This window comes from Mustela erminea, chromosome 6, assembly GCF_009829155.1.
Source record: "Mustela erminea isolate mMusErm1 chromosome 6, mMusErm1.Pri, whole genome shotgun sequence".
NCBI lineage: Eukaryota > Metazoa > Chordata > Mammalia > Carnivora > Mustelidae > Mustela > Mustela erminea.
In genome coordinates, this window is record NC_045619.1 from 131962630 (window position 1) to 131985536 (window position 22907).

Sequence of the window (22907 nt, forward strand, 5' to 3'; positions counted from 1 at the left end):
CAGGCAGAGAGAGAGAGGGAAGCAGGGTCCCTGCTGAGCAGAGAGCCCAATGTGGGACTCGATTCCAGGACCCCTGAGATCATGACCTGAGCCAAAGGCAGCGGCTTAATCCACTGAGCCACCCAGGCGTCCCTCTCATACCTTTTTTTAAATTGACGTTTATTCTTCACTTAATTGTCCCCAGTTAAATCTCTTTTCATTAGATGATCTTTGTAATTTCCTTTATTTTCTTAATATAAGTGAGAATTTTAAGTGTGTGAAACATGAGAGCATAGCCATTCTTGAAGATTCCCTTGGCTTCATTTTTCACCCATTTTTAGTTTGAGGGGTACAACGAGGCTTTCCAGAGTTGAAATTGGTTACTACGTGTGCGGTTGATTACAGTCAGGAGGTAAAATTACTTGGAGGGACATAAAGCCATGGCAGGACCTGCCTCTTTCTCTTTTGGTGTACTGTCTCTCTAAAGGCATCAGCTTGAAAAAGGGTAATACTCAGTTTGCAGCCACGTTGTTGCCTGTCCATTCTTAACCTTAAGATAATTTGATACGTTTTCTTAAAGCTTTTTTTATGTTAACTTTTTCTTTCAAAGGAGTATTTTTTCCTTACTTTTGACAAACCCTGTAGTTAATATAAAAACAAGGAAACAGAATAGTGTGAGATGTAATCTAATTACACTGCATAAAAATAGCGGTTAAGGAGAGATAAGTGATATGGTAGGGGGCTTGTTTTAGATTGGAGGATCAGGAAGGCATTTCTAAGGATGTAGCATTTAAGCTAAGACCAAAGGATGACCAAGAAATAGGCAGAGTGAGAATGGGAGAGGTGAAGAGATAGAATGTAGGAAGGCTGTAGGATAGGAAGGAACTGGGCAGTATTGAAAGAACTGAAAGTGGCCAGAATAGGTAGGGTAGTGAGCAAGTTGTGAATGCGGCAGAATGAGGCTGGGGGGGGGTAGTAAGACATGAAGTGTACCCATTAAAATTCAAGACAGATGTGCTCAGAGATGCAGGCTTGAACGGTTACTTTGACTGCTGTAGAGATTGTTTTAAACGAAGACAGGAATGAAAGTGGGAGAGTATTGAGAATATTACGGTGAATGCTGTGAATTTCTCCTCGAATCTCTAAGAATGAGGAGATCGTTACTCCAGGATTCTACATAGCTCTGAAATGACAGCTCTTTGTTCTTTGTGATACTGAATCAAATGGTTGAGATCACTGAGGGGTCAAGTTCTATGTTGATAATTTTTCTAAGTGAATGGAAGTAATTCTACACACTGTCCAACCAGTATCTTACCTTGACGAAGAAGGTAACTGTAGAAGTTAGTGACCTCTTCACTTTAATAAGGCAGAGGCAGAATGTGGAGTAAAGCCCAGATTACTTGATGGAGTGCTCTTTTCACTGAGTGATTCTCATTTCAAATGTCTATTTTTAAAAATAGAGGTATAATTCACATATTACACAATTATTACCACCACCACCACCCCACCGAAAGCCCCATACCTATTGGTAGTCACTCCCCATTTCTTCTCCCTGCCTGGTCCCCAACCATTGATTTGCTTTCTATCTTGATAGTTTCCTGTTTTGGATATTTCATATAAATGGATTGTATACATTCTTTGTGACTGGCCTCTTTGACTTAATATAGTTTTTTTTTGTGGTTCATATATGTTGTATCATGTATCCATACTCCGTTCTCTTTTTCTTCCCCTACCCCCAGGTTCAGAAATTCTTAGGTCCTTTCAAGTACATGTAAAATTTTCTCTAAGAAGGTATCCCATACAACTTCTTCCAGATTTACATGGCTGTGTGACATTTTTTGTTCAAAACATCTCATAGGAGTAGAGTTTGAGAAATGATGAATTAGGGATCTCTGTGTAAACTAGACAAGTCAAAGTCACACATGTAAAGTATGGTAGCTTATTATTATTATTACTATTATTTGGTAAGTTCTGTTGATGTGTAATTCGCCTCTCATACAGCTCACCAATTTGAGTGTGCAATTCGGTGGTTTTTAATGTATTCCCAGTTGTGCCACCATCACCACAATCAGTTTTAGAACAGTTTCATCACCCAGAAAGAAACTTCTGTAGTTTTCACTTCGCCCCCAGACTTAGGCAACCTCCTTTCTGTTTTACCTATTGTGGATGTTTCATATAAGTGGAATCCTACGATCTGTAGTCCTTTGTGAATGCTTTATAGGACTTAGCAAAGCATTTTCAAGGTTCATCCGTGTTATACCTTGTGGCAGTATTTCTTTCTTTTTATTTTTGAATAATCCATATTTATTTGTTGGACATTTGGTTTCCAACTTTTGGCTGTTAAGACTAATGTACTGTGAACATATGTGGACATGTTTTCACCGCTGTTGGATTTATACCTAGAATCACTTGGTCATACGATAAATCTTTGTTTAATCTTTTAAGGAAATACCATACTATTTCCCAAAGCAGCTGAGTATTTTATATTCACAACAGCAGTGTGTTACGAGGGTTTCAGTTTCTCTGCATCCTCCTCAACACTTGTTATTATAGTCTGTCTTTTTGACTGTAGCTATCCTAATAGATGTTGAGTGGTATCTTATTGCAGATTTGATTTGCATTTCCCCAGTGACTAATATTGATGAGCATCTTTTCATGTGCTTTTTGGTCATTTGTATGCCTTCTTTGTAGAGGTGTTTGTTATCTTTCAGTCATTTAAAAAAATGTATTTATCTTTCATTGAGTTGTAATAGTAGAACTGGATAAAAGTCCTTTGCATAGGATATGCACATATGTTTTCCTCTTCTGTGGATTGACTTCTCACTTTTTTGATGGTATCCTTTGAAGCACAAACGCTTTAAATTTTGACAAAACCTAATTTTTATATATATGTAATATGTATATTTTTAAGATTCTCTTCATTTGACAGACACAGTAAGAGAGGGAACACAGGCGGGAGAGTGAGAGAGAGAGAAGCAGACTTCCTGCCAAGTAGGGAGCCAGATGTGGGGCTCCATCTCAGGACCCTGGGATCATGAGCCAAAGGCAGACGATTAACCAGTTGAGCCCCCCAGGCACCCCTGTGTTTTTTTTTTTTTTCACTTGAAATTTGGTGAACATTTATGTCTGTAATTCATTTTGTATTAGTCTTTGTGTATAGTGTGAGGAAAGGTCCAACTCACCTTGATTCTTTTGCATGTGCGCTGTTCCTTGAAGTATTTTGTAGAATTCATTTCTAGTTTTCAGGTATACATAAATAATATATGTTATGTACACATGTAAGAGTAAGAAAGATGTGAGTAGTTCCAAAGGAAATATGTGATACATACGTTGCACAAAGTAGTTTGGATCACTGTGCAAAATGATATAGAGATATTAATTTGCGGTAAACATAAAGGATAGCAGTATTGTTTTCATTTAGTTTTTTAAAGACTTACTTGAGAGAGAGGGGTGCATGCTTATGTGAGCCCCGGGGGGAGGGGGGAGGGGAAGAGTTGAAGGGCAGAGGGAAAGAATCTCAAGTACACTCCTTGCTTAGCCCTGAGCCAGACATGTGGGGCTTGAGATATGACTGAGCCCATCCATCATCACAGCAATAATGTTTATAAAACAAGCTTTATTAATCAAATTCAGTGTAAGCTGCATCTTTCATCTGTGCTAGTTTAATAATTTTTGGTCCTTACTGTGTTAACAAAGGAATCTCCTTGATACTATTGGAAAATGTAGCATATTGTGATAAGCAGAATTAGGTACTAGGCTCAGATAACTAGAAGCTGGTTTTTAAGATGGGACAAGACTTGAGGAATATCCTCTGCTTAGTAGGCATCTCTGGCCCCATTCCACTAATTATCAGTGGATACCTTCATCTAGAATAGTGCCATCCAGTGAGCCACGTATGTGATTTTAAATTTTCTGCTAGCCAACATCTGGAGTTAATTTCAATAATAAATACTATTTAACATGTCTAAAATAGTTCATGTAATCAGTATAGAAATATTAATGTGCTATTTTACATTCTTTTTGTATTCAGTCTTTGAATCCAGTGTGTGTTTTACACATGTAGCATATTTGAATTTAGAGTAGCCAAATTTCAAGTGCTCAATAACATATGTGGCCTAGTGGGCTTAACTTGGATAACACTTACCTAGAGGGAATAACTCAACTACAGGGCGCTGTCAGATACAAGTCTTTTGTTAACACATCTGAATCATTTCTACCCTCACCAGGAGACATAGTCTGGTCAGCTACATTTTGATTTTCCACCACCATTTATTGTAGCTCATAAACAATTAGTAAATTAGAGAGTGACATTAATAAATTGAAGCTGTATTGGTTTATATGCGGGATTTTTTTTTTTCTAGGCAAGGAGAATCAGAATAGCAGGAATAGGGTTATAATCTTAAAATAGAAAAGAAAAAGCTCTCATCCAGCTAGCTGTTGCCTAGGGTAAAGAAAATTTAAGTCTGCTCCCCCCCCTTGCCTGGCTCTCTGGCAAGTTGCACTTCTTCTCCATCCACTTAAACTGTAGCCTCAGTGCTTAGAACGTCACTTCTCTGTTCTCATTCCCAGCAAGCCTCATTTCTACCCTTTTTTTTTTTTTTTTTTTTTTGCATTTTTAGTATCCTCTGAAACAAATCTATAACTATGCTGGTTGGTCAGGAAGATATTTATGTTATGGTAAAAATACTCATTATAGATGTGGCTTTCTTTGTAAAAATCTCCTTATTTTTAACTGTTTGTGGTCTCTTGTTTTGGACTGATGAGAGGAAAACCAAAGTAGTGGAAGGCAGTAGACCATTTAAAATAAAGTGTGGTACAGATACTGACCACATCAAAACCATGTCATTAAAAATTTACATGTTGGGGGTCCTGTCCCATATACCGTGAATCAGAATCTCTGTGAGATTCAACCTTGAAATCCACATTTTAAAAAATATACTGAAGTTTGAGATCCAGTGAACTTAATTAGTCATACCTACTGCCTACTTTTATTAGTTTGAATAGCAGTTTAGGGTGGTAGATGTCCTTGAAATCTTTAGTATTCTAGTTATGCCTTACTCATTATTTGTTATTTGTAGGTGGCATGAAGACTTAATTTCTGATGATCTGGTAGTGCATTCTAGTGGTTTTCATGTTCTGAATAAGGACCCAAATGCCATAGTATTTATCCCTAAATAGAATGAAAACTGTTGTTTCACTTTTTGAAAAGCTGGTTGTGTTTCCCAGTCTTGTTTGCTCATAGAGGAGTGTATATTCTTTGTTTTTCCTTTAATATCCAAGTTCCCTTTTCTAAATGAAGTGCAGTGTAATTGCTTAATTTCTAGCTGAGTCAGGTGCATTTTGTTACCCCCCCCCCCCCGCCATTTCCCAGTGTACTCTCCTGGGGCTCCATCTTTCTCAGTCTGAAGGTTCTAGCCTTTTTTATCCTTAAGGACCTCACTTCTGAAGTTAGGTTGCTAAGTAGGGATTATTCTGCCTTTTAAACATTGAAGATTCTGTCAGGTTTGTATATTGCATTATGTTCATTAATTGCTTATCTTAGATTAATGTCTAACCCAGGAATCTGCAAAGTTTTCTTAAAAGACTGGGTAATGTTTTAGTCTCCTGGGTCCCACAGTTGCTGTCACAATTAAAAGAAAAAAATAGCTAAACATAGGTAATATAAATGATTGGCTGTCCCTATTTTTAAAAAATTATTTTTATTAACATATACTGTATTTAATTTGCCACAGGGGTACAGGTCTGTGTATCATCAAGCTTACACATTTCACAGCACTCACCATAGCACATGTGCTCCCCAGTGTCCGTAACCCAACCAACCTCTGCCTATCCCTGTCCATGTGTTTTGATAAAACTTTTTATTAATGACTTCATTCATGAAAACATGCCCCCAGCAGATTGTAATTTGCTGATCCTTGGATTCCAGTCTGACATTAACATCCAGTTGAGTGAAAACATCTCCATTTTATATCCCTCTGGTTAAGCACTGGATGAGAGAACTTTGCCCAAGCATAAACCTGTAACCCCTTTATTCCACCCCCTCTCCCCCGCGAAACCCAAGTAATTCTCACTAGTATCCTTTTCTTTGTTTTTTTAAGCAGTTTATTTATTTTTTAAGATTTTTATTTATTTAATTGACAGAGATTACAAGTAGGCAGAGAGGCAAATACAGAGAGAGAGTGGGTGGGGAAGCAGGCACCCTGCTGAGCAGAGAGCCCAATGCGGGGCTCCATCCCAGGACCCTGAGATCATGACCTGAGCCGAAGGCAGAGGCTTAAACCACTGAGTCACCCAGGTGCCCCAGTAGTATCCTTTTCTTAGAAATCTTTAAGACTTGCTTCATTAGTCCTAAGTTTAATTCCTTTTGTTTTGTTTTAAAGATTTTATTTATTTATTTGACAGAGATCACAAGTAGGCAGAGAGGCAGGCAGAGAGAGAGGAGGGGAAGCAGGCTCCTTGCTGAGCAGAGAACCCGATTCGGGACTTGATCTCAGGACTGGGATCATGACCTGTGCTGAAGGCAGAGACTTTAACCCACTGAGCCACCCAGGCGCCCCCTAAGTTTAATTTCTTAAGTATCATTTAAAGCCAGTTGTTTCCCACCTAATCCATAAATCCTGCTTTCCTCAAAGAGACTTTCTTGGGCCAGATAGCATGCATGAGACTATCTCTTACCCGCATTTATATTAACTTCCTTTGTGCACTTGAATAATCACTGATTTAGTATTAGAATTCTGAGTTTCAGTTTTATGCATGGCTCTACTCTTTGCATATATTGGCACCCGCAGATCACTTGTTCTTTCTTTCAGTCTTAGACTCTACGTCATATCTTAAAAAAAAAAAAAAAAAAAAAAGATTTTATTTGACAGACACACCAAGGGGGAGTGGGAGAGGGTGAAGCAGGCTTCCTTTCGAGCTCGGAGCCCCATGCAGGGCTAGATCCCAGAATCCTGAGCGCATGACCTGAGCTGAGGGCAGACACTTAACAACTGAGCCACCCAGGCCTCCCTACATCATACTATTAATAAAAAGAACTTGTGTTCTTATCCTGAAATATGCAGACTAATTGTAGGGCAGGAAATAAAAATTTATGTGAATTTTTGAGATAAAAAGATTCCTGAGAAATTTTGTGTTGTAGCACTTTGTATATTAGGTATGGAAAGTGTAGTCCTGGAAAATCATATCCAGCATCATTGTTACTCTGATGCTGGATAGGCTGTGTATGTAATCACTTTTCTTCTCTACTTGGGTATTGACTTGAGTATGAAAAGAACTACCTGGAAGAATTTAAAGACTCAAATGAGATCCCCCCCAAAAATACTTTGGAAGGTAATATAAATTGTAGCTTTTATTAAGGAGAGTTTGCTGGAACTTTGTATTGTCGTGTTATTTAGGGGCAGATCTGCCCTGCATTCAGTTCTTAAGCACATCCTTCTGGCCAGAGTCTAAAGATTTATTGCTTGCCGTACCATACCATGCTTTCTATAAAACCTCTTTTACTTAGTTTTGGATCCAATTTAAGAATGTCAGTTTATTCTTAGTCCCTTACCAGAATAATCTGTATCTTAATCTTGCTTCTCACTTCTTTTTTAAGGTTCAGTTGTTAGTTTTGCTAAGTGGTCTAGATAAATCTATTTCACAGGATGTAGACTCAGAAAGCTCCTGTCTCTGAAAATGTCTTCATTCTTAATAGCTGAGTTTTCTCTTATCTCTAAAGCTTTAGGCCAGGGTGCCTCAGTACTTGTGTTTTTTCAGTATATTATGGCCTCTGAAAAAACAAATATTAGGCCTAAAAGCTGTCTGATAACCATCTGTCACACTGGTGGAATATTTACTGTTTCTGCAGAGGTAAGAGCTTAACTAAATTGGGTGCTTGTCAGTTTTTGAATTTTCATTGATACTAAGAACAACACTAAAATGGAGTAGATGTCTGGATCTTAACCTCATGAGAGAGAGATCAGTAGACCTTGATGCCTAGTATACCTTCTGTTGGTAGAGTACTTCACTTACTTCTCCAGTCTTGTAATAAATCTTTAATGTGGCACTTTTATAGTCTAAGTGTAGGTCATCTTGCTTAAGAATATATGCATGTAAATGTAAAGGCATCTAACCCAGGCTTCTTAAAGGATTATTCTAGAATTCATTTCAGTCTATAAAATTGACCTTTTCTTCATTATTGCAAGCATATTTATGGAAATTTCAGTGGTATCCGAACTCTTACTAGGGATGGATAATATGACCTTCTTTGTATATATTACTCAGTTTCTTAGCTCTATTTTCCTGTTAACCTGATATTTCTTTAAAACAAACAAACTAGGAGTTACATATGAAAAGTGCAGATTTTGGCATAGGTTTAAGATTTTCTTAAAAACTTGGGAATATTAAGATTTCTTTGTGAAAGAGTGTTTGGGGGTTTGGTGATTGTCTTAAGAGGGTCACAGCACCCATTGTATAGTCGTCATCGTGGCTATGACTTACTACTGCGAAAAGATACGTAGTAGAGTCAGCTAAGAGAAAAGGTATGCAGAACAAAGCCTGGAGGAAGCCAGGTTGTAGGCTTCTGAGAGTCTTCCTAGTAGAGTCACACAAGACATACTTCATTCCTTCAGCAATGAATTAGACAGTATTTGTGAAATGTTGATTATAAAGGAGACTTACTAGAAATTTGGTACCCAAAATTGTTACTAGATTTGGTTTGTTACATAGGCCCCTTTACCTAGCATCTACCAAAAATGTGGATTCCCAGTAGGAAAGCATATGTTAAGCATAAACCATGTTTTATGCCCAAACAACTTGGGCACAGTGAGCAACTGTTAGCTCTTAATGGAACTGTAACTATCTAGGTTCCCACATGTCAGCCAAGGGCCACCTGTGCACAGGGGCCTTTCTGAGGATAGAGGTCTTAAGGCCAGCTATGTTAACTTTTCTTCCCGCTGAGTTTATCTTGACTAATTTCTCTTTGTGTTTGTTCTTAAAATGTTTACTGAAGAATATTTTGTCTACTGTTACAAGTTTAGGGTGTTTTATATAAACGCATGCCATACAGCAAGGTAAAATTAAAAACAAGTAGGTGAAGAAGTCATCAAGCAGTGGTCTGGTTGAGATATTTCCTCTGTTACATCACCCACATTGTGCCACGTCCTTCAGTAACCCTCTCCTGTCTATATCACATTACTAGTGTTTCTGGGTCTTTGAATCTGCTTTTGGTTTCTTTTATAAACTGGCCCTTACCCAGGGTTTGATGTTGGCCATTGCCTTTTCTCTTGCCATACTTTTACTTCATTCCAAGCTCATAGTGCTTGTTGATATTATGCAAGGCAAAGTTGAGTCCTTCCCTTTGACTTCTAATGGAGGGGACTTGCCGATCACTTCTGAATTCCTAGTGCTCTGTAGGTCTACTGACATTTCCACTTGGGTATCTGAAACTGTAAAGTCAGCTTCTGTCTGTCCCATTTCACTTTTCTTACCTACTTAGTTTCCCCTGCTGACTGAAATAGTTAATTCTCAGTCATTTATATTACTTTCCCACATTTTGTTCATAACAGTGTAGACTTCTTACCATTGCCAGTGTAGTCTGTTTGTTAATTTTTAAGGTGAATTATGGTTATGTTGTTGCTGGGGAAAAATGTAATGAAATTGAAATACAGTTAAGAAATTCTAATAGCAGTTAGACTTTATGGTGAACCTTCTTTGAACTTTAATCAGTGTTTTTGCAAGTCTATTTTTATACCTTGGCTTTTCTTAAGACAATAAACACTATCATTCCTGATGGTCTTTGAGATGTGTGGATTATTCATAAGGCTCACGAATTACTTTTAAGCAATTCTTAGAGTTGGTCCTATTATTAGGAGACTTAGATGATACCATCTTCATCAGATACCTTCCCTAGGACTTAACTTTCTTAATACTGTTTTATTTGAAATATTGGCAAAACTATTTAAAATCAAGTTGCAGAGTCTCTTTAAGAAATTTAAAAATAATTGCAAAAACATACTGGATATTTGTGACTTTTAGTTCTGTATCACTGAATTTTTGTGCTTTTTTTCTTTATATTGTGTTTCTGTCTTTCCCTAATCTCTTATTTTTAAAAAATTGCAAGAAATGATACCAATGAGGTTTTGCTCATGTGATATACATAACATTTTTCCATAGGCTGTCAGCCATGCAAGCTATATGCTCTTTAAGCCACATCTTTTGTAGGCTCACAAATACTTTATATGTAAGAAGTATGAATATGTATATATTCCAGATGCTTATGTAAAATGATTTTACGGATACACAATAATATGTAGTATGATAGAAAGCAGTTGAAATTAAACATGAAATACAACTTATAATTCACTTTGGTCTTTGTTTCTTTGCAGGGACCAGTTACTCTCCACAAGAAAATTCACACAACCACAGTGCTCTTCATAGTTCAAATTCACATTCTTCTAATCCAAGCAATAATCCAAGCAAAACTTCAGATACAGTAAGTATATAAACGTGCCCAATTTTGGTTTTGGAGGGGATTGTGTGTGTTTGTGTTTATTACCCTCCTCCCTCAAAAACGCCCCCCAAAACTCCTCCACCAAGTCTTGTTTAATCTGAAGTTGACATTTTTTCAATGTATTTGAAGTAATCAGCTAAGCTTCGTAGAACTGAGAATAGTCAGGAAATAACTGGTATTTTTTCATAACTTTTCTATACAGAGAAAAATATGACTATTGCAGTATCTGAGATAAAAAGAACTATGGATTGTGAAACTTAGGTAGTTAAAGTGGTTTACCTTGTCCTCCTTTGGAAAGTGTATACATTTCTTAAAACATATATTCAGAACATCTGCTGTGTATTAATATACCCTACTAAATACTAGTGATGTGAGAATTCCTGTCTTCAAGGCAATGAAAGTAAGGAATTTTAGGTATTTCTAAACTGAAGTAACTCAGCTTTGATTTTTTTTTTTTTTAAAGTCATGGTTCAAATGAAAGTTTTAATACATTCATTCAACAAAAGTTTAAGTTTTCAATTTGCCAAGTATATGCCAAATTGGAGAGACATATAGTACTAAGAAAATGTGGCCCATCTCAGAGGAACTTTTGGACCTGTGGTGAAAACAGAAGAGTAAACAGTTAAAACAGTGCCTGTTAGAGTTGCATTGGGAACACTCAGAAGGGTAACACCGTCTTGGATGAGAGGAAAGTATTAAAGTACAAGTAACACTCCCCAGTGGATTGAATATAGCAGCTAGTTGAATTCATGTGGTATGCAAAGGGAGCAGCATCTGCAAAGACCTAGAAGTGTGAAATAACGAAGCGTTTTGGAGAACTGCAAAGGTTTTAAAAGTGTGAAAGAATGGTAAGAGCTCAGGTTACAGAGATAAGTGGAAACTAGCACCCCCAAAATTGCATATCTTACCAAGGAATATGAATTTTATATAAAGGCAGTGCAGAACTACTGAAGGATATAATTGGTGAAGTAACCTCCTACTTGGGATTTTAAAAATTCTGTCATAGAGAGTAGCATGGAAAAGACCAGGAAGGGGCCACTAGAAGGCAATAGAAGTGTAGGTTGAATTCAGCAGATTCTGCCTTGGATATTTGGGTGATCATCATACCTTAATCAACATTGAAAGGTCTTTGGGATTTATTATTTCTTCTCCCTTATTGAAGCAGTGTGGGTAGTACGTTTTCAGAGGAAATGTAGACATAAATGATAGCATTTTCATAAAGATAAATATAGAATAGTTTTAAATACTGTATCAGTCAGGGTCTAGGTAGGAAAACAAAGCATGCTAGCTATTTTAGCACAGAAAATTTGGCAGCACAGAGAATTTTATATCCAGGATTGGCTAGGCAGATAGTGTATGTTATTGAGGACTGAAAAAAAACCAAAAAGGAACATGGAGGTGATAACACCCATACTTTCAGCCTTAGAGCTGGAGTCCAATAGGAGGAGGTTGTGGTTATTAGAACCTAATAGCTTAGAGGAGGAGCCTTGCAGAACTGGTGATAGGACCTCTGAGTGGTACAGTGTATGATGAAGCTAGTTCTGGCAGATGGCAGAGAGCTGGAAATCGGAGATATCTGTGGCTGCTAGGCTTCTCATGCCTTTCGGTCTTAACTTCAGTGCCTACTATTGGCAGAATCTAACTGGTAGCTAGCTGAATAAATGATGCAGTTCGCCCTAGTATCACAGATCAGTATAGAAGGCAGTGGTATTGAGGCTGAGACAACAGCTTGGTAAGCCTTAACAGGTGTTATCATCAAACTCTTTGGCATGAGTTACACAATAAGGTGTATATTCAGGATTTTAGAATGAATCTGTTTTTGTGGAAGGTGGCCCCATTAATTTACAAAGTAACAAACACTAACAAAGAGCTCCATTTATCACTCACAATCCCAAATTGGTATTTGTCTGCTGATAGTTGCAGTGGCAGGCCATGTGGATGTTGTTTTGACTTAAGAAAAATCTTAATTCAGGGAGAACTAATTCTGGTTGATTGATTTCTAAGACATGGGTTAAACGTGGTAAAATCAGAAAGAATAAATAATGGGCAGATAAGCTTGATCTACCCAAATCATAAATGGTGTCAGGGGATTTCGTTTTGTGGGTGGAAGCTGAAGACTGTTACCGGAATGGATTAAGTATTATATGTTTTAAGAATCAGGATTTCCCTTTCTGTAAATTGCAGCTGTAGGTATATAATTAATCTCCCAAGTAGTGGTCTTCTTATGATGTGCCCAGTGGGCATGATGCATATATTATTTTATAAACTACAAATTTAATCTTAACTGAAAAGTTAGCTTTTGAACTTTTCTGCAGATTGCTTACAAACTTTTTGTCTTTAAATCATGTCTAGTGGAAGTTTTTGAGTAGTAAGTAAAACATAAAATTAGTTTTTTATCTGATACTTCATAATGAAAGAAAAAAACATAAAATTAGTTTTTTATCTGATACTTCATAATGAAAGAATAAAAGAACAGGTGAAAATTAGAGAACTTAGGTCAACACATTTTAACCTAGGTTAAAATATGGAATAACTTTTTTAAAAAGTAGTTCTTCTTTTTTCCTCTTTGAGGTTTTCAGGTTTTAAATCTTGTCTTTGAAAGATCAGTAACAATATTATCTAGTTAACATCTACACAGACATTTGGTTGTATGGGTGATTTATATTTATCAGCTGTTGATAGTCGAGTTGAAGTTGCCGCCTTTTCTCAGTATTAAGATTTTCACATCCATTGTAGTTTAACGCAGAGCCTAGCCCATGATAACTATTTAGGAAAAGCTTTTTGAATGCCTCCTCCTCCCTAATCTAAATATAACAGGACTTACAAGCCTTGTTTTAGGTTAGTTATGCATATTTGTGATTTTTAAGAGACCTCTGAATTGCTTCATTTAGAAAAAATAATTTATTCCCATTTAAACACGCAACAGGTATCTTCCCCTTCTACATAGTCTCCAGTCTTGATTTGCTGGGAGGTACGTCAGTCTCAGTTGACTTGGCATTTATAGTCCAGCTCTACTTGTTACCACATAAATATCTTTACTTTTTGGAGCTTTTCAGCTTGAGGCTCTCAAGATTTATTTCTGTAACCAGTCTTTGCCTCTGAAGATACTCCACTTAATTTTAAAAAATCAGAAATTAATCAGAGCACTCTTAGGACTCCATGAAATTCTTTGTTAAAATAATTGCCATCTTTGATGGTGATATTGTTAGTCAGCAAAGAGGCTCCTTATTAAAAATTAATTAATTCCAGGATTAACCAGTAACCATTTTAATTCTATAATTTAAAAAGTTAATTCCAGGATTAACCATTCCTTTTCCAATGTTTCCCATGGGGAAGAAGTAGTAGGATTCTGTATTTTAAGAGAGAGAGCAGAAGGGGATACACTTTTTTCAGGAGAAAAGCACACCTAAAAGACATTTTGAACTGAAGGAGAGCAGATGGTTACCGCCATAACTGTTTATTAGTACTGTTCTTCCAGAGCAGTTATTTTCATACTTTTCGTCTTGAGACCTCTGTCTAGTCTACATTCATAAAAATTGAGAGCTTTTGTTCATCTTTTATCCGTATTTTCCATAGGAAAATATTTCCCAGGGGAAGCACCTGGGTGGCTCAGTCATTAAGCCAAAGTTATTAAGCCTCTCTCTTCAGCTTCAGGGTCCTGGGTTCGAGCCCTGCACTGGGCTCCCTGCTCAGCAAGAAGCCTGCTTCTTCCTCTCCCATTTCCCCTACTTCCCCCCCACCCCCCCGTTCGTCTCAGTCAAATAAATAAAATGTTTTTTTAAAAAAATAAGCCTTGATAAATATGAGGGCCACTCAGGTGACTCAGTTGGTTAAACATCTGCCTTTGGCTCAGGTCAGGATCCAGGGTCCTGGGATCAAGCCGTGTGTCGTGCTCCGGTGCTAAGTGGGGAGCTTGTTTCTCCCTCTGCTCCTCCCCCTTGCTTGTGTGTTTTGGGTGCTTGTGCTCTTACAATCTCAATCACTCACTCAAAATCTTTATAAAACACCTTGAAAAATAATTTTACAAAGATTTGTAAATTTTTACAAATTTGTAAACCCTTTACATGTTAGCATATGTAATGTTTTTATGAAAAAATACTTTGTAAAATAATAACTGTTAAAATAATAATGTAAAATAATAACTTTGTAAAACAAAAAGATGTGGAGTATCTCTTTAATATCTTCATAGGCGATACCTAGAACTTCACAAGTGCTGTGCATTCAGTCTTCCGTGATAACAAATCTCCTTTCACAGCATCTGGGGAAATTCCACTCTGTTCTTGTGATAGAATGAGGAAGAAAAAGACAAAATCAGTGTAGTATTATGAAAATAGTTTTGATCTTTTGAAATGATTTTGAGGTCCTTCAAGGGTTCCTACACAGCACTGGGAAAACTGTTGACTTAATGCTTATGTTGGCAAATACATCAAGCCTAATTCAGAATATTTGAAGTGTTTGCAGGCCTTTTGGGGGTTTAGTTCTTAGTTGTAAATACTCCTTTTTTTACTCAAATTTAATAACAAGATCTAATGTTTAACATAGTGATGATAGTTGGTAACACCATATTGTGTGATTGAAATGGGCTGAGAGTGAAAAGTTCAGAATATTTTCACAAAATCTGTGAGGTGGTGATGGATGTGTTAGTGAACCAGATAGGTGAAATCCTTTCACAGTGTCAAAACATCACAGCATACACTAAGTGTCTTCCAATTTTGTCAACTATATCTTCAATAAAGTTGAAAATACATAATGAAGAAAAGCAGTAACACCTGTTGCACATCAGCATTTTGAAAAATTCCCCATTACTGGAAGGGTTCCCTGCCCCCCTTAGCTTTTTTGTGTGGTGGATGGAAGTGGGGTGAGAAGATAAGCTAAAGTTACTGGTATGTTATTTTAGTGCTATACCCTGAAACACATTTTGTTAAGTAAGACATAAACTTGTACTAATCTGAGATTTGGTGGGCAAAATCAGTGCAGTGTCATAGACCCATACCGTTGAAGTTTCTGGTCCGTGAACTTTTAACTGTAGTGGAGGTTATGCCAGGATGTAAATGAACCATTGTCAAATAATACACTGTTTACTTGAGCTGAGAAATTTTTTTTTCTTAAAGTGGGACTCTTGATGAGGGAAAGAGTATGTCAGTATATATTTTGATGCCTGCTCCTTACCTTCTTCAGAACAAGGCACAGAACCATCACTTTGAAGAGCTCTGGTGTACACCACTCTGCCCTACTCTGATGTCCTCTGTCCACCTGCCTCAAATCTTACTCTACTTCTTCAGACCAAACTAGTAATCAGTCCCATAAAACCACTTTCCAAGGAAACCAAGTCTTTCAGATACATCCATAGAAATGTTCAGTTTATATAATAATTTAGGTACAAGGAGTGGTGAGTGGTGAAAGAGAACTTTTTGAGTTTGACTTTCTGTGATTGGGTTTCTACAGCTTGGTTGTAGCCTATTTCTGAAAACTAGAAGCATTGAGGATTAACTTGCCCCTGATACGAGGGTTTTGGATGCACAGGGCTGATTACCGGTCGCTTCATTATTTTGAGGTATAATCCCAAGAGCATAAATGTGGCATCTGCATTTAGGAATCTGCAATATCTTTTCATCTACCCTTAAATTATTGTAGCATTTTGAGAATTGGTATTGATTTGTTGGAAATAATGGGCATCCTGAAACCTAGATTTTTTTTTTTTTAAGATTTTATTTATTTACTTGACAGAGATCACAAGTAGGCAGAGAGGCAGGCAGAGAGAGGAGGAAGCAGGCTCCCTGCTGAGCAGAGAGCCCGATGCGGGGCTTGATCTCAGGACCCTGGGATCATGACCTGAGCTGAAGGCAGAGGCATAAACCCACTGAGCCACCCAGGCGCCCCCTGAAACCTAGATGTTTTGATCCTTACCGTCTATCACCAGTTAGTTTTGTGACCTATAGGAAACTGATACATTCTGTAGGCTGTTTCTTACTTGGTAAAACTAAAGCCGAGTCAGCAGGGCATGAGAGTTTTCTTTCCTCAAGCTTGAGCCCAGAAGAGGTGTAGACTACCAAAGTAGAACATCATTTCAAGCTCATTTGAGAAAATAGTCAAATTCATCCGGAATTGTACTTGGAATTCTACCAGATTTCCTGGGCCTAGTGCACTTAAAATTTACACGTTTTAGATCAGTACCATGGAAATTGGGCCTTCTTTCAGATTTTTCTAATTTGTTTATAATTTTCCAGTACTTATAAAATACCTAAAGAGAATGTAGCTGAGAGTTTTTGAAAGGCTGGTTTTTGTTACAGAGAAATGAGTGATGACGCTGACCCATGTAGCATGTGAGAAGAAAAGGTCTAGATAACACTGGCCCCGCCTCATGGATTTTGCTGGTGAAACAGATACTACACTTTTAATTAGCTTTGTGTTCATGGTTTTATTAACATCGTGGTGTTTTGTTTTTTTTTTTTTACCCCCACTAAGTAACAGTAAATACAGGCAGATTGTTCTCTTTTAATACTATATATGAGTACTGTTGTGCATAGTGAGTTTAGAACTGATGTACTGTCATGTCATCAAATCAGTCAGTCGTCTGGGGGTTTTTTAAACCCCTGCTCCCCATTGCCATGTGACTGGATTTCAGCAAGTAAAATTATTACAATGGAGAACTTCAGGAATGCTTTTCTCAAGTCAAGATGTTAATTTCACATTTCTCATTTTGTGCCTAATAAATATATATCTTCTGTTTAATTTCATATTTTACAGGATTTTCCACTGTTCTTTTTTAAGGTGTTCATAGACTAAGGTCTCCTAAGATACATACACAGATAATTACATTCTAGATCTGGGTGTTATTATTTAATGGTCTTTTCCCTTATGTGTGCTTTGAAAACCATTGACTTTCTTGATGTTTCATATCAAGTGATTAAATAGTACTAATATTTTCTAATTTTTAAAAATGTATTTTTAAGCCTTATGATTCTGCAGATGACTGGTCTGAGCATATTAGCTCTTCTGGGAAAAAATACTACTACAATTGTCGAACAGAAGTTTCACAGTGGGAAAAACCAAAAGAGTGGCTTGAAAGGTATTTGCTCTTATTAAAAAATATTTCTTACTCTTGATTTTACAGCTTAACATCTTAGAACATTCTGAGTTTAGATTTCTTAACAGCGAAACTCGTCATTAATTGTACCGGTTTTCTGTAATTACTTTTTACTTAAAAAACAAACAAAAACTTGACAGTTAAGCACCTGTCTATAAGGACCTTGTAAACCATCAATATATTTGAGATTTTAGGTCAGCCTATACTTACTGCATCTTCCTTATAATTTGTAGTAGAAATCTTCATAATTCTTAAAGTATAATAATATGTATCCTTCATATATGTAGAATTAATACTGGAGAGTTCTGGTTTTGGGGTAAATGACATTATAGATAATTGCTAAAATAGGACCATCATTGAGAAACATTACTGTTCTGTTAGCTGTATCTTATCTCATGCACCACTTGATATTATGGCTGTGTTCAGTTCTTTTATTTTCCATATACCATTTTATTGAGCATTTAACCAGAAAGTTACATGTAAACTCATTGTACTTGATGTAATTTTTATGGGTTTACCTATGTTTATTTTTAGAGAACAGAGACAAAAAGAAGCAAACAAGATGGCAGTTAATAGCTTCCCAAAAGATAGGGATTACAGAAGGGAGGTGATGCAGGCAACAGCCACTAGTGGGTTTGCCAGTGGAAGTAAGTATTAATTTTTTTCTTTGAGACAACATGATGTTTGATTCACTCCTATAGTGAATATTTGTATCTATATTCATAGATGTTTACATATGTAAAGTAAAATAATAGAAACAGGTTTCTTTTATGTTGGATACGTCTTCCTAACCTTTACCATTTTGTTTCCTGAAAAGGAAAAGGGTGCACAGAGGAATAGTACACATAGTATTCATCACTACTCAAAATGGCTATAATGCAGGTGGATTGGTAGAAAATAAAATTTCATATTGTGGACTTTTTTAAAACAGGAGTTGTTTGGTTTATTTCCCCCCCTTTTCCTGAATTGTGTCCTATTAAACTGGACAGAGAAATCCCTTCCAGAACGCACTGAATCTTTCAATCTAATAATTGAATTATAGTCACATACAGATAGTGACATCAGAGTGTCTGTTGGTGTTTTACGTTTATCAGTGAGAAACTTTTTTTATCATGATCATAGATCTAGATAACGTTTCCATGCTGCGGGCATATCTTAATGGTTTTTGAGGTCAGATTTTGTCTGAGTGGGCCAAAATGAGTAACATATTTATTTCTTAATTCAAATTAAATTTGTATGTGAAGTTTTACTAAGCGTATTCTATTACCCATGACTTCCCTTGCCCAGAATAGAATTTAATTGCCACCATAGAATTCTTAGGCTCTTCATCAGATGTTGAAACATTGAGAAGAATTTTTAAAAGATGCGTTCAGGGAATTTATGGAATTGGGCATTTGAATCTTCCTCCTGTAACTTAAGTAGGGGGTGTATTTGGTCTCAGCAGGGGATACTGATTCTTTGACAGAAAAAACTCCCAAGATGAAACAGATCATAAATTAACACAGTTCTTCAGCACTGAATGTTTACGATATATTCCTTGGAATATTTAATTTTTTATATTAGTGAAATTGTGCTTAATTCTTAGAAAACAATGACTTAAAGTACTGAAGTGAAGAAAGTAAAACTGTTGTATTTTGAGACAGAAGACTTGGGTTCTAGTTCCATTTTACTTAATATCTTAAGTAATTGTGATTTCTGGCAAACAGTCAGAAATGAGGTAAAGGTTTTCCGCTCCAGGTAAAAAAAAAATAGCACCCAGCTTGTGGTCCTCCTGAACAAACTGCAGAGGGATATTAAGGGGTATGGAGGAGTGGCAAATGGATGTAAAACTAATCACTTAGGTATTGAGCCATGCCTCTAATTCAGTGGGTGATGGTTCCCAGAGAGAAAAAAAGAAGAGCCTAGTGTGTCTCCTTTATTCTTTCCAAAATATCCTATCATTTAAGTCTCTTCTCCTTGAGGTAGAGTAAATGAAGGAAGTAATTAAAGATCTGATGGAAATATTGATGGAAATGAAAATAGTATTTTTTTGTCTTTTTGCTAAACCATCTTTAAGGAAATAAAATCAGAGATGTGTTTTTAAGTAAATTGTGTGCATATCTTTTTCTTTCAAAGATGAAGGTGTTCCTTTTCCTTTTTCTTCATAATTTCAAAAGTGAGTCACGTTTGTTAACTAAAAAATAAGAGGGAACTTCCTAAATTCCATGAGCCAGGAGCATTTGGGGAGATACACTTTTTCCTGTGTATATATAAATCTGTATAAAATGTATGTATGTGTTTTACATCAAAAATGGGATTATATGTTATTGTCTTTAACCTTTTCTTTTCAGTAGTCTTTCAAGGAAATGTTTCTCTATCAGTTTAGAAATCCATATGTGTTAGATTGCGTGGCTTTCCTTTTTTTGTTGTTGTTAAATGTGCCCTCATTTATAAATGATCCTCTATTCCTGGATACTTGAGTGGTTTCCAACCTTTTCCTACTGTCAGCAGTGCTAGGATTTCTATCTTTGCCCACTTACTACTCCTTAGCCAAATTCCTAGAAGTGCAAGTGACAAATCAGTAGGTCTGTGTGTGTTGAACTACAGTCATGTGTCTCACTTTTTCAGTTTTAAGTAATACTTAAGAAAAATCTTAGCTATATTTCCTTTTATTTTTCCTTAATTGGTCAACTGAGTTAAATACTTACTAAACACTTAAGCATGGTAGTAATGAAGTCATTAAGCCATTTAAGTGCGTAGCCTTTTCTATCCAAAAAGTGTTGGCAGAGTTTTCCATGTGTCCAATACATCATATTGGGTAAGACCTAAAGCTTTGTAGTTTGTAACTGCCAATAAAAGGTGTGTGTGTGGGTGGGGGGGGCGTGTTGCTGAAAGATTTTATATGTAAAGAGGTAAATGTAGAAAAGTTATTTTTTGCTCTATAGAAAATAATGTTACCCAGAACTTGACATCGAAAACTTTATGGGTAAAATTTTTGGTTTGGTATTACTGCTACTAGATTATTTTCACTATCTTTAATTTGTGCCTCATAGAATGATTGTTCTGTGCTTAGAGAAGGGTTTCTCAACAGTAGCACTAATGACATTTTGCTTTAGGTGGTGCTGTGTTGAGGGTTGCCATCCTGTGACATAGGATGTAGAGGACCATACCTGGCCTCTACATGTTAGAGGCCAATAGCACCCCTCCCCTCTCCTAATCATGACAACCAAAAATGTCTCCAGACATTTGCTAAATGTCTTTATTGTGGGGGGTGTGCAGGTAGAGTCACTGCATTAACTGTTGTCGTCTAGAGTTGTGAATCATGGAAAGCTGTTGCAGCTACAGCTTCCTTAGTTCCTGTAATGCAGCTGCCATTTTTCTCCCCCAGAGCTTACAAGTGTTTGAAATAGTATCAGCTTTAATTTTTATCTGAGTACACTTGATATTCTTTGACTCTAGTCATATACAACTGAGAGGGATTTTTTGTGGTGTGCAGGGAGTAAAAGTTTTTGGTAGTCAGGGGACAGGATTTGTGGCAGTTGGGCATGGTATGGTATTATTTCCGTTTTATCGATCCCTAAAAGTTTGTGTTGTAGCAGTATTCTTTTCAGGAAGAACTTGTAGAATATAAGTTTCTTGTGCATGCAAATGGTTAGTTTACCGATGAGTTAATATCATGCAACAGATGTTTGTATTCTGTGATAGTTCGATCTATTTGTTCATTTTTTTCCTGTTAAGGTTAGTATATGTGCAATTTATAATACTGAATTTCATTTATTAAGTCAGAAGACTTGTGTTTTTATATAACAAGTTTTTTGGCAGTATCCAGTACATTTTGTTTAGTATAACATGGGAGCTGTGCACTGAAGGTTTTGGACTTGTAGTTTAAGCATAGTTCCTTCTTTGTGCTGTCTTGGTCTCTAGACTCGGAGGAACCATGAAATTGTGGAAAAAACTTAAAATACTCAACAGGGAGGGCGTCCTTTGGTAATACTATTATTACGTATGTGCTTTTGAATCTTAAGATGTTTCTCTACTTGAAAGTTGTTTAATTTTTAGTTAATGATTAGATTATTATAGTTTTGGCTAGAGATTTTGATAAATACAAATTTTATCATGATTATTGAAATTTTCCTTATACTCTTTTTGGAAGCAGAAGTACTTGAGGTTTAAATATTTCTCTGTGACTTTAAATTGGAAGAGGATGTTTTTAATGTAAATGGTAATAGCAAGTAGATTTTTTGACTGTGCTGCCAGATAGGCTTTCTGTTTTCAGCTAGCATTTTCTGTAACTTGAGGTTACAACTAACTGATAATTGTTAGCATTATCAAAAATATGAACTGTTTTACTTACACAGTTCATCATAAATTTCAGCCATCCCAAAATGAGGTCATATAAGCCCCAGCACAAACTACTTTCAGTTAGCTACTTGAGTATTATGAGAAATCAGGCTAGTAAAGCTAATACTCCTTTGCAGTTGAACCACTGTGGATAATTCAGTTATTGGAATCCATGGTCCATATTTTGTAAGAATGGACCATTTTCTTTTGATATTTTTAAAATACTTGGAAAAATTTTCATTTGAGTAAAATGTTACACCTCCGTATATTGATGTATTTTTTCATTGTTTTGTTTGAACTGTGGTGTGGTTCTAAAGAATCCTCCTAAATCAGTAGCCCATTTGAAATCTGAGTATAGATTACTTTGAGTTGAACTAAAAATCCTCTTTCAGTATTTGGATATTTCTGTGCTGGTGGTGAAACTGCAGGTACTAACTGGGCTTGCAGTTTTATAACAAGATACAAATATGTTGCTAAATTAGCTGATGTTAAAGACAGGATTCTAACGTAATCTTTTTTCTTCCCCCCTTCTGTCATTCCAACATCTCTTTTTTCGAACTGTGAACTAAAGTGGAAGACAAGCATTCCAGTGATGCCAGTAGTTTGCTCCCACAGAATATTTTGTCTCAAACAAGCAGACACAATGACAGAGACTACAGACTGCCAAGAGCAGAGACTCACAGTAGTTCTACGCCAGTACAGCACCCCATCAAACCAGTGGTTCATCCAACTGCTACCCCAAGCACTCTTCCTTCTAGTCCATTTACGCTACAGTCTGATCACCAGCCAAAGAAATCATTTGATGCTAATGGAGCATCTACTTTATCAAAACTGCCTACACCCACATCTTCTGTCCCTGCACAGAAAACAGAAAGAAAAGGTATGCCATTATTACCAGATGCTGCACGTTGAACTATAGTTTTTGAGTTTTTGATTATATTACATTATCTCCATTAGCTTGAATAAGACTCTTAATTATAAATTCTCTTTAAAAGTCTTTCAGAATGTTACTGCATAGATTTAGGCCCTAGA

At 36.5% G+C, this 22907-nt stretch overlaps 1 protein-coding gene across 10 annotated transcripts in view; it reads left to right on the forward strand.

Annotated features, from left to right (window-relative positions):
* Nucleotides 1–22907, forward strand: part of WAC (WW domain containing adaptor with coiled-coil) — an 83978-nt gene that overhangs the window by 34802 nt on the left and 26269 nt on the right. For 8 of the 10 annotated variants that reach the window (XM_032349744.1, XM_032349748.1, XM_032349742.1 and 5 more), the window contains exons 4-7: nucleotides 10344–10450; nucleotides 17422–17537; nucleotides 18090–18202; nucleotides 22447–22755. In XM_032349744.1, coding sequence (XP_032205635.1) covers nucleotides 10344–10450; nucleotides 17422–17537; nucleotides 18090–18202; nucleotides 22447–22755 — 645 coding nt within the window. The remainder of the gene's footprint in view (nucleotides 1–10343; nucleotides 10451–17421; nucleotides 17538–18089; nucleotides 18203–22446; nucleotides 22756–22907) is intronic. The other 2 variants (XM_032349746.1, XM_032349747.1) reach the window with 1 other exon arrangement.